The 16,980-nt window shown below is 41.5% G+C and overlaps 1 protein-coding gene across 2 annotated transcripts in view; it reads right to left on the minus strand.

Annotated features, from left to right (window-relative positions):
* Positions 1–16,980, minus strand: part of fbxl17 (F-box and leucine-rich repeat protein 17) — a 230,662-nt gene that overhangs the window by 76,987 nt on the left and 136,695 nt on the right. Inside the window, exon 9 of one of the 2 annotated variants that reach the window (XM_042219500.1) lies at positions 6,216–16,663. The exons of the other annotated variant lie outside the window; for it this stretch is intronic. Coding sequence (XP_042075434.1) covers positions 16,612–16,663 — 52 coding nt within the window. The 3' untranslated portion in view covers positions 6,216–16,611. Of the gene's footprint in view, positions 1–6,215; positions 16,664–16,980 lie in introns of those variants that run through there. 2 annotated transcript variants of the gene reach the window in all.

The raw sequence follows: 16,980 nt of genomic DNA on the forward strand, positions 1-16,980 counted from the left end.
TGTGTGTGTGTGTGTGTGTGTGTGTGTGTGTGTGTGTGTGTGTGTATCATTACACAGTGAGTTGTTTGCGCTTGTGCAGTTCATGCATATGTCTCTCAGAGGTGAAGCTAATCTTCTTTCATGCAGCACAGCCAGAGGTATCCGAGCAGACAGGCAGCAAGAGGAAGAATAGTAACAATACTTGAGAGAAACAGAGGTCCATATTTATCACAAAGACTGCAGACAGTCTTGCAGCCAAGCAACATGTGTAGTGTTTCTCTTTAGCTAGCCGATCACAATGGAGCAGGAACAAAGACACGGCTGGGAGAATGGCTGTAGGTAGGTACACTAGCACAGTGTCGACCAATACAAGCCCTCGTCTCATCCCGTTCCTCACACAACCCACAATTACACGGCTGTCTATACTCACAAAAGAAGCAGGGAAATAGAAATGGCAGATTTTCCAAAGAAGAGTGTGAAAAAGGGGGAGAAAAAAAAGGAGAAAAAAACTAAGCATCAAATGTATAAAGAAAAGCAGCTGAAGGTCTAGGGAGAGGTTGAAAACATAAAAAGTAGGAGGAGGAGGTAGCACTGGTGACAGACAAGACTTCAGACTTCCACGGCTGTCTTTAGACTTAATGAAATTGAAGGGCGGAGCAGCAAAGAGGAGGAGAGCGAGGCAAGACATGGTATATACTTGTGAGGAGAACGCTCTTGCAAAATTATTCTTGCTGTAAATTTTCTTTATATCACCAATAAATCCATAAGCACGAGCAAGGAAGCAGGGTTCTGCTTCCACAGGCGATGTGCAGCATTGAGTTTCTGGAATCCTCTATGCACAAAAAAAAAAAAAAAAAGCAAAAGAATTTTATAATGTTTTTTTCATTGGGTTAGTATCAATTGGTTCAAAGATATCCAATAACTTAAAAAAGCTCCTTAGTAAGCAAATACCTCATATTGAGGAATTGCAACAACAATTTTAAAATGAAGCAATTCAAATTTTATTGAAAATGTTCACTGCTTTTGAAGAGCTGATTTAATATGTGCAGACTGTTCTGTTGCTTAGGCTTTAGTCACACTACAGGTTTAGCTGTCTGTGAGTCATTGCAAGTAGTTTGTTTGCAAGATGATTCTGCACAGCTTTGTTGCAGGCAACCTGTCTCAGTCCAACTCAGACGGGCTGTAATCACTCCCAAAGTGATTGGCAAAGATTTGCAATTAAGGTGTGCAATTTAATTTATTAAAGCAAACATACTGCCAACAATCTGCCAACAATTTGTAATCAGTCTAAGTAAGCTGAGTTCCAACTTAACTGCATTACTAAGTTACTAAGGTTTGCAGCATGAAATTAAGTGCAAACTATGGTAAATTTAACATCGAAAAGCATGCCGTATTTTGCACCCAATGTGTGCAGTAGTTGCCTCTAAGTTAGCAAAACAGGTATAGGTGGATGGCTCAAAGCTGTGAGCACAGTAAAGTTTGGCTCTGTCCTGTAGCTCTTTACTCAGTCTCATGTGTTTAATGTTTAGAGCAGAGTGCAACATACTCCTGCACTGTAATAATATTGGTATTATTGCAGCCCTGGTATTACTGAAGATGAATACATCTTTTTTTCCTGTTTTACAGTGAGCAGATCAGTACACACTGAAAACATATCTCCCTGTCTTTTCTCAGCAGTGCGCACACAGAGAGCAACATTTATGTGTCTTTCTTTTACTTTCCACAATAGACACTAATACATATATCTGTCAAAATGCATCGAACAGGACTGTGTTATGGTGTTAGTTAAATATGCAAAATATTCCAAACTGTATGCTTTCTTCTTCAGACACTTGCAATCAAGTGCAAAAGAAAACAAAATTGCAACTCTATATAAGCCTCAGCATCTTCGCAATTTAAAAAGGCAGCTGCCATGTTGTCCTTTTGTCTCATCATCATTCTCATCATGTGGTAACATCCCTTAGGTTTTCTGCTAGAATTAGTCGATTCTCTCGTGATCTACAATGCAAAAACACACACCTGGCTGCTTAATGTTTTTGCACCACAAGCTAAAAAAAAAGCTTTCTGTCTCACACAGCCAGGCCCATCTCTATTTATTTTTGACAGCTTTTGCAGTCTCCAATGAAAGCCTGTTCTGACCTCTGTGGAAACCTAAGGGAATAAAATATATATTATATAACATTATATTATATAACATTACATCTATCTATGAGCCATGCAAACCATTTGCCATGACCACAAAGTGTTGCATTTCTTAAAACAATACAAAACACAAACAGCACCACTTTATCTGAGTGCTGCCCATACAATTTATTCATGTGTTTTATTTTAAATGACCAGCAGGACATTTATCGTTACAAACACTGACACCTGCTTTGACAAGAAGTGGAGAGAAAGCCAGTGCTTACTTTATGCAACTTACTTATAACCCCAGCAGGCTCTGTTTCTGATACATCTGAACCTTCTAAAAGCACATCCACATCAGCTAACCTGAATCATCTGTTAGCACAATTCCTCAAAGTCTCTGGATACTCCTTTTCCTTTGTTTTTCTTTTCTCCCCTTTAATGGATCAACACTGATCTCAAACTTGATACGCGGATACAATTGTGTCTATTTGTGTGCATTCAGTGTACGTGTGTGTAAGTTCAAGCCGTCTGAATCAGAGTCTGCTTCAACAATTAGGGCCTGGATGACTTCCCAGGCTAGCCTGCCATACCCACTGCTGTGATGAGAATCACATTCCTATTGTGTTCCACTACAGTTAATCATGTTTTCAAACGACTCAACAAAACGGTAGAGCATTCCAGCAGGTTGTCATCGGCCTGCTCAAGAATGTGCCGATGGGATCATAACTGGAGCCATAAATGCCCATGAATCTCGTCTTTCCTCCACAACCTGTGCTTTTTTTGGTTTGTCTGGGAAAGCAAAGCAAGGACTAAAACACCCTTTTTAAGCCAACCAACAGAAAGGAGAAACATAAAGACCTCTGTGCCCCTGTCTTCTCTTATCCGCTGTGAAGCCTGCTATTTAAATAAACATTTTCTCCAGCTGTAATCACAGGCTAAAAAAATAAGTTTCCAAAGTAAGTGGTAGAAGTTACAGTAAAGAGACAGTCCTGCTCTGAGTAAATAACAATTTGGCAGTTTGGGTAATAAAACTGAATTCAAAACTACATCAGACTTTCATTGACATTTGATATAAATTCAACCGTAAACTCCTGGACGACAATCCCCAAGAACAAGTGTCACTTACAAACCGGTCCGTATTTCCATCAGAAACTAGAGTGAAAAAGCCAACTAAGCACTTTGTGAGGTTAAGTGGCAGTTATTCCCTTGAAGTTCATCCAAATGGACAGCCTGTTGCCTTGCCAACACTGACGGGCCTCCGTGATGCACATGCACAAACAGTATTTTAAAGCCGCTTTTCGGTTGCCAGCAGAAACCAAACTGGGCTGACATCACTCACGCATCTTTCCACACTTCCTCTGCTACTCCTTCCTCCTCTCTCTTGCACCTAAGTAGTTTCCCTGAGGACATGCAAGTGAGATACTCACCTGTAAATGAATAACCGGGTTCTGTAAAGCAATGCCATGCCCCTATCTGCCTCCACAGTCAACCCACTGCAGCCATAACACAATAAATAACCCAGGAGAAGATGAGCACTGCCCCGTGGCAGATGGTGATAACACTTACAGCCTCAGGTCTGAGCTGACACAGTGGCGTGCTGCCTGTGTGTCTGAGTGAGAGAAGGTTGGTGAATCTCTGCCCATGTGAGACGATCAGTTAAGACAGAGATGGTTGCCCATGATAGATGTCACTGTGTGGAATAAAAGTAGTGGATGCATCTGCTTTCCTACACACTATTTATTTATTCGGTCAGCTTGAAGAAGAGAAAATTGGTTAAAACCTTTCAGTATTAAACTCTGCTAAAATGAAAAATAGCCTTTTTATCATTAAAGGACTTTTGCTAATTAATTACTAATTAATGAAATTGTAATCAATTTAATTATAAAACGCACTGATAGTGCATTTTATAGTAGGGTTAGTAATAGTAGTTGTGGTAACCACTTTTGGGCCCACGGAAATTGCATAGATTGATCGGTAACAGGTACCAATCGTGGTCCAATCCAGACTGACTGCAATTACACTCACACACATTGGAAAACGTTTGCAAATGATTACCTTCTAATTTATAATAGAAGACAGATTGATAACGCAATCCGAGATCGTGTGCATTGTTCAGTGCAACTCACCTATAATGAAATGGTTTGGCTAAAGGGGACTTGACTCTGCTGGTTGCATTCTGGTAATAATTCCATATAAAAGCAACAGAATATTGTTTCAGGCCTCCGAGTACCACTATTTATGGAGGAATTTCTGAATTTACGTTTTCATTTTTGCCAGTTAATTAACCACAGTTAATTGCGCTATTATAACAAAGAGACTGCATGTAAGTGCCAACCTGATCGATTCAATCGCAAACTAATAGCAGACTGACTCCGTCTTAATGCACCAAGGTTGTTTTGAAGATGCCAACCAGCGGTCGCAGATCTGATACCGCTTTTAAAGGCAACAAGGTTGTTAGTTCATTGCACGTGGTCACAATAACTTTGGTCGTGTAATGATTTCTCTTATGTGTTGTGTTGTGTTGCTAAACATGTTATCTATCGGTCTCTACTGTAGAAACACTGGTAGAGTTGACCATTTGTGGGAAGTTAACCTGAGTGTATTCTTATTTATTTTTATGAGACATCTTGTTTGTTTTTATGGATCTCTGAAAGAAAAAGTTTGATTGACTCAAATATTAATAGAAATTACTGAGTCAAAACATTTTTTTTCTGTTTCTGACATTAAAGCAGGTCCCTATTTTTTTGAAATGCTGTCCAAAAGCACACAATAACATTTCACTATGATTAAATGCGATTTCTCCTGCAGAGATAATACAACCAATAAGCACTAGCTAATAACAGAATCTTGTTTCAGGCTCTGAAGAAAATAGCCAGTCTGACTTTGATAAATTGAGGTGAGCGTGCCCCTTAGGGCTGCATATCATAACTCTTCTGCTCCATGTCCACATGCAGAGAGAGGTGAACTATTACGATGTTTACCAATATGCCTGACACAGTGGCACACGGTATACACCCTCCGCCAACTCAGCCAAAGCTAATTGCTCTGCACTTTGATTACTGCCATCTATTTTAATGAGAGCTTATCAACCCATTCTTTCCTGCCCGTTTTCTCTGTCAAACACACATGCAAACATGACAAACACATGCATGAGTGTGTGCGCACCACTTAGGCATATGTCCGCACACAGACAAGAGAACAATACTGTGTGCCACGTTTGTGATGGTGGCAGGAAATTGGAGGGTGTTCATTAGGCTAATGGATATGAAGAGGAAAGGAGAAGGGGAATGTGTGTCTGGGGGGGTGGTGTGGGGGTGAAGAGCAAGAAGGCCACTGAATTTAACAACAACAAATTCTGTACAATGGTCCAACAAGTCGTACTGCAGTATGTAATTTTCTTGCTACTATGATAGAGAGACGAATACTTCAATTACACGAAATGGCTTTAATTACGGTGAATTTGCCTCATAAGCCGACTCCTGTTGAGAACAAATGAACTGTTACATTTTTGGTGCTAGTGCGCACTGCTCCTGCAGCTTGGCTAGATGGACTCAGCTTCATTACGATCACTGGTTTACCCGCACACACACCAAGATGACAAAGCCTAATCAATGGACTCACACTGCTCTAAAGACTCTGGAAGAGGAGAAACAGTAGATTCCGAACTGGACAGGGTTGCTGATCGATGGTGAAAATGGCTTCTGCGATCCTTTGAACACATTCAGCACACTTCTGTCACCTAGGATGTTCAGTAGGTTTTCCTTGAAACTTACAAAACATTCTATTTTCCCACTGACAGTGAACAATGTGAGCAGAATATGCTATGACAGGCTGCGCATGACAGAGCGCACACAAGAATACTGTACTTAAACGAGAGGGAGACGAGAAAAGAGAGAACACCAAAAAGGGAGGAGAGTGCATTAGAGGGCTCGAGCATGACAACCGCATTACAACCACAAATATGCCAGATCACATCAATACACTGTGCCTCATCATTTTACGAGACGCTGCTTGTCCATGAAACTACTTCAACATGTCTAGTAAAACAATCATCAATACCACACACACACACACACACACACACACACACACACACATACACACACACACACACACACACACACACCCACACACCTGCTGCTGAATACTGCTGTTGTGCCAGGAAACAAAGCCCCAAATAATTCTAAGATGAAGTTACAAAACAGGAATAGGAGATTATGCAAAACAATAATCTGTATCTCTTCAATTTTTAAAAATTGAACCTGAAGTTGTGCCTCATCCTGGCAACATTCATGCCTGACTTTTGGTCTCTGACTTGATTTGTGGAGAGTTCACATTGACCTGATCATCACCCCCATGACCCAGGGCACCATCTTTGCACTGAGATGAGCAAAACTAAGAGAAAGCTGAAAAGCAGCAGTACTGTCTTACAAACTATACTCGCTCTAAGCTACAAGTTTCCAGACAGATTTGCTGACAGTTGCTACTGCCCGAGCTAAAGCAGGCGGAGGATTCCTCTCGCTTTCTTTTTACACCCTAACACCTACACCTACAGGATAATATCACTGAATTGTCCTCTTTGATTTACAGCGCAAATTGCTTTCACATTCCCTTGGTGTTATAATATTAAAGTATCACCTCTTACCAATAAAACGCACGCGTCACACTACAAATAAAACCTCCACGTAAAAAAAATAAATAACCTGTAGTATAGGGAGAGGGCTCTACCACATACTGTAAAAACTAGCTGCTAATCCAATTGTTCCCTCCGTGGGGACAGGAGAGAGAAACATCCTAATGAGAAACCGGTGGCTAAATATCCATGATGGTAATAACAGTGGGAGCGGCTCTCAGAGCAGCCGTTTGACTCTGGTGACACACGGCCATTAAGTATTCATGAAAACAGATGTTGCTTTGCTCGCCAGCCCATTGGCCCAAACACCCCCTGAAAAATGCCAGAATCCTAAATGAATTTCCCAACAGAACGCTCCGTTTGATCCCCCGCCAAGAGAAAGTGAAGAGTTTTACGTGCTATAGGAGAAGGGAAGAAACAGACAACTATGGGGGAAGGAGGACAAGAATGGGGTTTATCCCCCTTCAAGTTGCTGTCCTATCAGCCTCATGCAACAGCTCTTGATCATCACCATCTCTTTCTCTCCATGGCTCATGCCACATTTAGCACAATCTATTAGCTTGATAGCAAAGTCAATTTACTAAAATGGTCTTGATCAGGTAACACTTTCACTGGATTACTGCTAGCTAAGTATAGGGTTTAAGCTATGGCTTTCCATCCACAACGTATTTGTATGATAAGTGCACTAGGGCAGATTGTTTACAGGTGGGTGACAAATTACAGTCAAGAACCTGAACCCATGAGCCCTCAACTGAGGCGATCCAATGGCTCTGCTATGTAGGGTTCATTGCGCGGGCATGATTTGGCTACTAAGCAAAGTGGGACTGCAAATCAGTAGAAAGTAGTTCCAACTCATCTTTATCCTATAAAAATAACTTTCTATTCTGATGGGAGCTCCATCTACCATGATGCCAACGTCCACACCCACAGTGTGTGAATGATTTGATGGGTATAATAATCATCTGAATAACATGTTTGGCATTCCAAATCAGCATATCTCAACCCAATTACAGCCATATGGGAGAATTTGGACCGGTATTTTGACAGGGCTCCCAGCATCAACAATTATTTCAGCTATTATTATTTCCTTCACACTATATTACCTAAATCAGTATATAAATCCTTACTCTGTCCTCGTACTTTAGAATACCAAACACAGGGGTTAATCACTCTTGTTTATGCCTTCTGGGTTGTTTTTGTATCCATCTTTGTCTTTCTAATCATGTCAGTAAAGTTTACAGTCACATGGAAAAATGATGGATGACACATCTTGTAGCCCAAGAGGATTGGGAGCCAGATGTACAGCCTTTAATCTTTTTTCTTTGCATAACTATTGATATTACAGCGTTCTCTTTACAAAGATCTTCTTTTTAGTGTGCCGGAGAATTGACCAGAGCTGGTGGTTTAGGGAGACAGAGGGAGGAAGACAAAGTAGAATAAGAAGAACAGGCTGTAATAGACAGTGTTGTTGATGGATGTGATTATAGCCTCTTCATGCTGCCCATTCATTCTCTATAGATTCCAGATGATAGCAGTGCTTGGCCCGCTCTTTCTTCCTCTCCATCTCACCCTCTGAGTGTTTTGTCTTGGGTCTCTTGCTTTCCAGCCCTTCATCTGAACATCCCATCCTTTTCTCCTGTCTTTCAACTTTTCTGTTACTGTTTAGCCCTCTTTTCTCTCTGCCCCATTCTTCTCGCCCGCTCTCTTTTTCTCTCTTTTTGCTCTCCTATCCCCGTGTACTTTCTTTGATGTTTCTCCTCCTCATAAAATCATTTTCTTCTCACAATCCCTTCCCCTTCTAGCCTCTTGTTTTCCTTCACAGGGAGCAAGGAAACCCCATCACATATCTAAAACCTCCCTTTCTCCTCACCATAAAGCATTCTTCTATCCTTGCCATTTTTCCCCTCTTTACCACTGTCACTCATCCTTTCATGGGCATCGCCCCAGTGTACTTCTCTAGAGTTTACAACAGGGTTCATATTTCCAAAGAAAAGACACCCCCTGATGAGTGGTGCGTGTTTGCCTCAAAACACATTAGCAGTGTTGAGTAAAACGCTATGACAAATGACAGGAGACTAGCAGTGGGGATCCTGTTGGTCATTCAGCCAGCCAGCAGAAGCACTGGAGTGAACTCCGGCACTACACTAAGACTCAAAGTGAAACCAATCCTCCAACCCCATACAATATCTGCCTTAATCTTACTCAAGCTCCGCTCATTACACACTCAGCATGGGTTGGAGACAGGCAACGCAGGGAGCTATGCAGCTGGGGTTTGGTACACCAACTGTGTGCGAGTTTGTGAGCATGCAGACGCGATGATGTGGTATCACAATCACTGCAAGACGAAGCCATTGTACTCAGATCAACAAGATTTACAATCCGTATCCTCCCCTCCTATGAGAGACACAACCACGGAGAATGCTAATTTCCACCTCCATAAACAAGCATCATAAGCATTACAATGACATGTGAGCATGTTTGCATGTCTGTGTAAGAATCAGCAGACATGCTGATACATAAAGTCTGCACACAGGACATGGCTGCATAGATTATGAAGTGATTTTATATTTGAGCATATGTGTGTGAATGGAAGTGTGTACGTGCAAGAGCAAGTGTCTGTGGACTCTTTTAACCTAGCAATAAAATAAACCCTGACCGTGATTCATTCACCACCTCCACCATGAGATGTGATGTCATCCAGAGTAAATTCAGACAATCCTAATTGTGCAGGGTGATAATGCACCCACATAAAGGCTAACATATTTCAACCCACAATAATATCCTCCGTAATCCAAAATCTTTTCAGCACCTACGAGTATCCAGCTAACATTCAAGGACGGGTGGAGCAAAGGCTCTGCCAAAAGCCAGAGGGGTTGATAAAAAAGAAAGAAAATCCGAATTTTGTGCACAGAGACGCACACTACAAAGCAAAAAAAAATCGCTTCCTTCAATACATTATTTTCTTATGCAATCATGTGCAAATACACATGTACACAGACTCAACCCAAATCAGCAGACTGGAGGGCTGGAGAGGCACACCTCCTATTCTGCCAGTTCACTTTTATGTCTCGGCTTAGATACAAATCCACACAGCATGGAAGCTCACTCCACCACCTGAGGTGTGTGTGTTTGTGTTTATGTGTGCCAGTAGTGTGGGTATGAATGCTTAATCCACCACCTGTTTGTTAGATTACAAAGCCAAACCATATCCAATTCCAGAGGGTGCAATTGGATGTTGGCACTGGATGCTTTAAGTGTTTTATTTTGGAATTTACATGCACAAGTCATGCGTGTATATGGGGTTTGTAGCCCATACAGTTGAGGCTGTTCCTCATTAATCAATTTATCAAAAGAAACCAAGAGCCAGAGCTCTACTTTGCAAGTAGTAAAACCACAGTGTGCTCCTTCTTAGCTCCGACTCACATAACCCATTTTCAGGTCACACACAGTAACAAAAAACCCCACAGTGAGGATCACTGGCTTGAGCCAAACACATGCTAAGATTATTATAGTTTTTAGCTCAACTCCTGTGTGAATATATAAAAAGCAAAAGCATGCCTTTCTTTGCCAATTTTTCTTTTAATGCAAAGTTTGTTTGAGTGATCTAATGCCTGCAATGACACAAGTAATAATCGCTTTTTGCTGAAAGATATTATAAGTTAAAATTCAGGATCATTAAAATTCCTGAACGCTGACGGAGCAAAGTTAAAATGTATATATGCAAAGAAGATTAACATTGAAAAACAAGCAAAAGTAAAAAGAAAAATCTGTTTTAAAAATTATACAATGGAACACCTCTGACAGCCGCGGCCCAATCTGTTCAACCACATGTCCTATAACCTAAACTTTTCTCATTTCTTATCAGCCCCACAGAGAGAACATGACAAATGCAGCAGAACAATGTTTTATCTCATCTGACACCCTGACAACAAGGAAATAAACATAAGCTGACAGCCAATCAGATCGCCCATCTGCTGTTCTGCCTCAAAGTGCCTGGATTGCCCGACAAGTGGTGAAGGAATAATTTCTGTGAGGGACATACCCCAGAGATGGTAAGTGGGGGTGCTGGTGGGGGGTGAGGTAAAGCGAGAGAAGAAGGAAAAGAAACAGAATACAGGCAGAGCAGAGTGGGCAGCCACATGGCAACTCCGGGCCGCTTTGATTGGTGGAGGTATGCAGGCAGCCAGGCAGGGAAGACCAGGAAATGTAATTCAGGGAGGCTGTCTGGATATGACATCTCTGGGAGCTATTCAATCTGCAGCCAAACCCTCAAGTGGCGCCTCGCCTGGCATGGTGGCAGGGAGGTTACAACTGTGAGCTCACTGCCTGTCAACCCCACTACACCCTCTGAAGAAAATAAGATAGTATTGAAAAGAAGAAGAAGAGGACAGGAGAGAAAAAAATAAATAAAACAAAAGAAGTGTATTTATATATTAACAATGGAACTAAAAAGGTGAAGCCAAAAATAAAGAAGATTTAGTGTGGGTTAGTGATGTCTTGAAGAAAAGAGGGAAGGCCAAGAGATGGAGGCACAATGAGCCTCTGGAGAATGAATGGGAGAAAGCCAGAGGAAGGAAAGGCGGAGCAGGTGAGAAAGTGATCCAGACGCCGGCTGTGATTCTTCTCTGTCAAACATGGCTCATAAAAAAACAGTGATAATTGACAGCATTGGCTGACGTCCTTCCCTTTACCACTCTATTCATTACAAAACCAAAACAATCCACCTCGCCCTTCCCTATTATGTCTTAGCAAGTAAATTAGGCAACCGTACTGAATAGCTGTCCGTGTTAATTATATCTAAGACAAAATTTCATATATTAAAACATTATGCTCAACAGCTGGCCTGATGTGGAGGGACTAGAATCTGATTTGGTGTCAGAGGTGGATGGAATAAATCTAGTAATTATAAACCACCCACAGATGAATGTTAAAACCAAAGCTGAGAGAGTAATTTTAAATTAGGCGATCGACCACAAACAAACACATCGCTAATAAGGAAATGGGCATTTATCTGAATGGGATAGCGTCACATAACAAAGCCAAAAAAATAGGAAAGATCACTGAAGCATAAGATACATCAGACTTTAATACTTTTGCATGGTTTTTGCAAAATGATCAACTAAAATACAGCTTGTCCTTAATTTGTTCACCGTAGCCTCATCAGAAATGTTTCAATGAAAGGATGGCTTTCTGGATTTGTAGAAAAATCTGCCTTATATACTGTATTTCAATTTATGTTTGCACCTCTTCCAGTAAACTGTTGCATCTATTTCCTACTTTCCCAGGACAATATGAAGAAGTTAGAGGTGCGTAGGTCAAATGCTGATTGGCTTATAGGTGGGCTGGAACAGGAGAAGGATCGACAGTTGAGTTCACCACAAGTGGGAAAAGCATGCAATCCATCAAAGATCCTTAAAAAAAATCAACATAAAATGCACAGACAGGACACTTTTCATTGTTTTTAACACAGTTTTGTTGTAGCTCGTTGTATAACTTCACACTCTCTCCGATTAGCTGATGGCCCAAAAACAGCACAAGCAAGAGTAGCGCACAGACTGGCTGTTTGCGACAATGCTGCCTCACAACAGTGAACAGACAATAATAACCAAAGCTGTCCGTAGTCTCTGCACAGGACCAATGCCCAACCCTGTTTCAGCCATTACGAGTAATAGGGGATTATATTTCCGCTTTCCTTTTTTTCTCGTTAAACACTGACTGCTTTTTACTGAGAAATGATGAAGTGATTAAGTTGTTTTTAAGGGTCGTCACAACATCTTGAGCTTTGCGAGGTGCATGAGCAGCAGCTCCCTAACTAATGTCAGGGGTGGGGGTAAAAAGAACCCGACAAATAAAGAAGTTGGGAGCCACTGTGGAAACGGCATTTGGTGATACATTCCTAGATCGTTTCAGCTCACAGACCTTTCCACTGTTATCCAATCATCCGTAGATTTCTCTGTAACACTGTGTACGAAGTATTAAGAGGTGTTTATACACCTCTCTGAATTTAATTGTTAGTAATTATTCATCTCTGGCTCTCTTCCACAGAGTGTCTCTGTCCTGTCTTCCTCCCCTAACCCCAACCGGTCACGGCATATGACCGGCCCTTCCTGAGCCTGGTTCTACTGGAGGTTTATTCCTGTTAAGGGAGCTTTTCCTTCCCAGTTTTGCCAAAGTGGTTGCTCATAGTGGGTCATATGATTGTTGGGGTTTTCTCTGTATTACTGTAGGGTCTTTACCTTACAATATAAAGCGCCTTGAGGCAAACTAAATTGAATTGAAGCAAACTGAATACACCCATTAACAGTGAAACAGTGCTCACTGTATAGCCCTGAACTTTGGCAATATACAAACAATTTCAGCCTAAGTGGATATTATTGTCAGAGTCACTGAGAACAAAGATGATATCAGTTAAACAAACTCCAGGCTTTCCATCTATTCATAAACATACAGTATGGGTAACCTCACATAATGTGTATAGTTTTTTTATAGTTTACACATAACTCTGAAAATATCTCAGTATATTGAATTAGGATCACTTGCGAACGCACATGCACATTTGTGTAAAATTCACATGTTCCCATGCTTTTCACCAGATCGCACCTGGATCAAAGAGAAATGACATCATTGGAGGAAATGAGATGCTGCCATTCAGCTCCATTTGGCTTCCCTGCTGGTTTAGGGGGGTCCGATAGCAGCTCCTGAAGAATCTTATCAGTCAAGTTATGACTTCACTGTCTAGTCCCTGCCAGTCACCATTCAACCTGTGAGATAGACGATGACAGCTCGCCATTGGATGTTGCTCCAAAAAATCTTTTATCGAGCCCATTCATTCATACGTGCATACAGATAGAGAAATTCAGAGACACACAAAGACAAACAAACAGAATCACTCACCCCTCCTCCCTCCCGCACAGCCGCACTCATCTACCGTTTCATCCCAAAGAGACTGTACGCATTCAAACAAACAGAGGAGACGGTTATTGTCCAAATGCAATTATCTTGTACTGTCCATCTCGTTGACTGCTGTGGGACAAAGGGCCCTCTGTTGATGAGGATAGCAGTGTGTGAATGGGAGGTTAGACATCTTTGGCCTTTTCCATGGCTGTGGACATTCAATCTGCCATCCACACATCCCAGTGGATCTGATAACACTAAACAAACCCCAGAGAGAGCGAAAGAGGGGGAGAAAAGCCAGACGCTAATGGCTTCAGTATTGTGTGTAAATCCTCTCTTATCTTTCTGCTCTCTGTGTTAAGAGACTGGTCAAGGGCAGTGGGAAAGAATAAACTCTATAACCACAATGTTGTCTGCCAGCGTTCACCTCAGTGTAAACAGTTTAGAATAGGGCATGCCCATGCAAGGATGAGCATACATTGAGAAACACACACCTACACACACGCACTGTATGCATAAACTCGGTATCTAGACGAACGCTACAAAAGGCTGACCTGGCATTAGGCTGGAGCTAATTATTCTCAGCCTCTCGGATTCTCCCACTGGACTTCATTTCACATATGCGCGCACACACACAGACACAGACACACTAATTCTTGTGCTGATTCTCTCTTTAGCGCTGTCTTGTCTGCGTCTTGTCGCGACGGAACAGTAAGGGGGAGAAAATGAGAAGAAAGGTAACAGTAGTGAGGATGGTGGAAAAGAAAAGACACGAGGATTATCCCTCTAATCCCCCTGTCAACTTTTAGGGATTATAGGGAAGGCTTGGCTACATTAAGAGTACAGTAGCAACCTGTACTGCCCATCTCCTCCACTTTCCACACACTTTATTTGGGAAAAAAATAAAAGCAATGTCTTTTTAAAATTTATTTTGTATGATCTGACAACAAAAAAGGGTAATGGCTACACTTTAATATGTTATTAAAGCCTTCCAGTGGCTCAACAAATACAAACACTCTCAAAATCTCCCATTGCTCCGGTTGTAATATCTAACAAATATCTCACAAATTAATTAAAACAAAAAAAAGAATGTTCAATTTCAGCTGATCTGCCCAAAATGTATTAGCTTAAATGAAAAAAATGTGTCTGGATTACTGGCTTACTGTATGTAAAGGTAGGTTTACCTGCACCACAGCTCAGAGGAGGGACACTTTATATTCGTCCATCACATGCAGTCACTGCCAAAATCTTCGTATAAATGGATTCTAAATATCTGGCTGCAGACTGATGCACGCCTGAATGTGGGTTATGCCAATTTGTGAATAACCTCATGACTCTGTCACAGCTATAAAAAAAAAAAAAAAGAAGATCTATGAGAATTGTTCACTAGTAATTTGTGTTTAAATGACGAAAACTCAGGCAAAACAAAGACAACAAAAGAGGTCTGGAGGATCAGCTGAAGTTGGGTGTCATCGTTTCATCATCTCCACTTCTCAAGAAAGCTCTCAGAAGCTGGCAGTCTGTCTTCTTTGTAAGTTAACTGCAATTTTTTTCAGTGTGAGACCTTGTTCTGCATTCACTTAGGAAAAGACAGTTACTCGTGTAGTTGCTGCTCCTAATTTGCAACTCAGACGCGCAAAGTAAAACGCGAAGAAGAGGGAAATATGAACAAGATGCCCCTTGTTCACTGAGCAAAGCTGCAGAAGAAGATGGTTCAAACATCAACAATCTCTAAAAGGCACAAAATAGCTGTCACTTCAAGTTGCTGCCAAAGAAGACTCAAACATAGATGACTGCAGCTAAATTATAGAGAATTCATACACTTGACTTGCACGCATGCTTCCCACACACACTTGCGCGTCCTCGGTGTACGTGATGAGAGCAGGTGTTGGATGTAATGAGTTTGTCTACAAGCTGTTATAAAATGACAACTGGGAGTGTGGCCCCTATCGCTGGCAGATACACCCACTTTTTGCACACCGAACGCAAGCGCGCACAAACGCACACTGCTGCTACATCCCTAACTACATACTTCTGTCAATACCACTTGTCTTTCAGGGAGCGGGTCAACTGTGAGCAGAGGAAGAGTTGTGATGGCACTGGTCCACACCTCTGCGCGCGAGTGTGTCAGCGCATGAATGAATGTTTGCCTATACTTCTATCTTACACACAGCTAGGGTGGACAGATGTCTTCCCGCATGAGATGTGTGTGGCAGATATGGTAATGTGTGAATTAATGTCACACGGCCACACCTTGCGGTCCGCATCACGCCGTCTCATCTCAAGGACACGATCGGCACTGCCAGCTACCGTGGCTGTAATTCACTCCAAATCCTCCTTTCAATCACTTTCACAATCTGCCCATCAGTAATACATCTTCGGGTGCCACACTCCCGCAGTTTCACCGCTCTTATCGGAATCATCATCAGACTCTGAGACACTTTAATTGGCAAGTGCAAGTAAAGAAGAGGGAACTTTTCTTGTTAGCAGCTGAGGCAAAAATCTTGGTCAATTAAGGACAATTGAAAGAAGACAAACCCTGAAAACACAGATAAAAATAGGACAAAACACAAGAAAACATACCAAACACATTTGTACTTAATAGAGAAACCTTTTCCAGCATTAATAATTCACTTTATTCTGATAGGTAATAACATTTAAGTGTATGACTAAAAGCGTAGGATGAATGCATGGCCATCAGGCGCTCTTTGTTATTCACCTGTGGAGTTTATTCAATGGTGAAAGAGAGGATCCACTAAGCGCTTGCTGGGGTCCAGAAATGGTGTCCTTCCTCCTTTTTTTTTTTACCTTCCTTTAAAAGTCCTTTCTCACTGTGAACACGGGCCTAAATGCTTCAGAAACCCATTAATTTGCATTCTTCCATCCATCAATTCTTCCATCTGTCTATCCACCTAAAAAGCTTCTCTGCCTTCCCCTCCATCCTTATCGCTCCATCTGTCCATCACTGCTCATTACTCTCACCAATTTCCATTCCTTCCTCTGTCATGTTTGCGACCATCCATCCATCTCCTTCAATAAAAACACAACAAAAACCGCAGGATGTGAGAATTCATTAATTTACTAGTGTTAACATGTAAATAAAGGTATAAGCATAGTCTATGTGCGTCAGTGTGGATTCACTTATTGAAGTTCTGCTTTTCAATTTGCAGGAATTTGCATTAAAAAAAGCACTTTTACTGCGGGATGTTAAAACAGTTCCTGCCTTTATTACTAAAGTTTTTGTGGATTGTACTGGCAATAGGGAAAGTTGTAAACAGTGTGAAATCACTATAGATAAATAAGTTAGAGTCCAGGGTGAATCTTACTGACTGCTATAAACTAGGGAA

Source organism: Haplochromis burtoni, unplaced genomic scaffold (genome assembly GCF_018398535.1).
Source record: "Haplochromis burtoni strain Fernald_Lab_line unplaced genomic scaffold, NCSU_Asbu1 Contig_34, whole genome shotgun sequence".
NCBI classification, from domain to species: Eukaryota; Metazoa; Chordata; class Actinopteri; order Cichliformes; family Cichlidae; genus Haplochromis; species Haplochromis burtoni.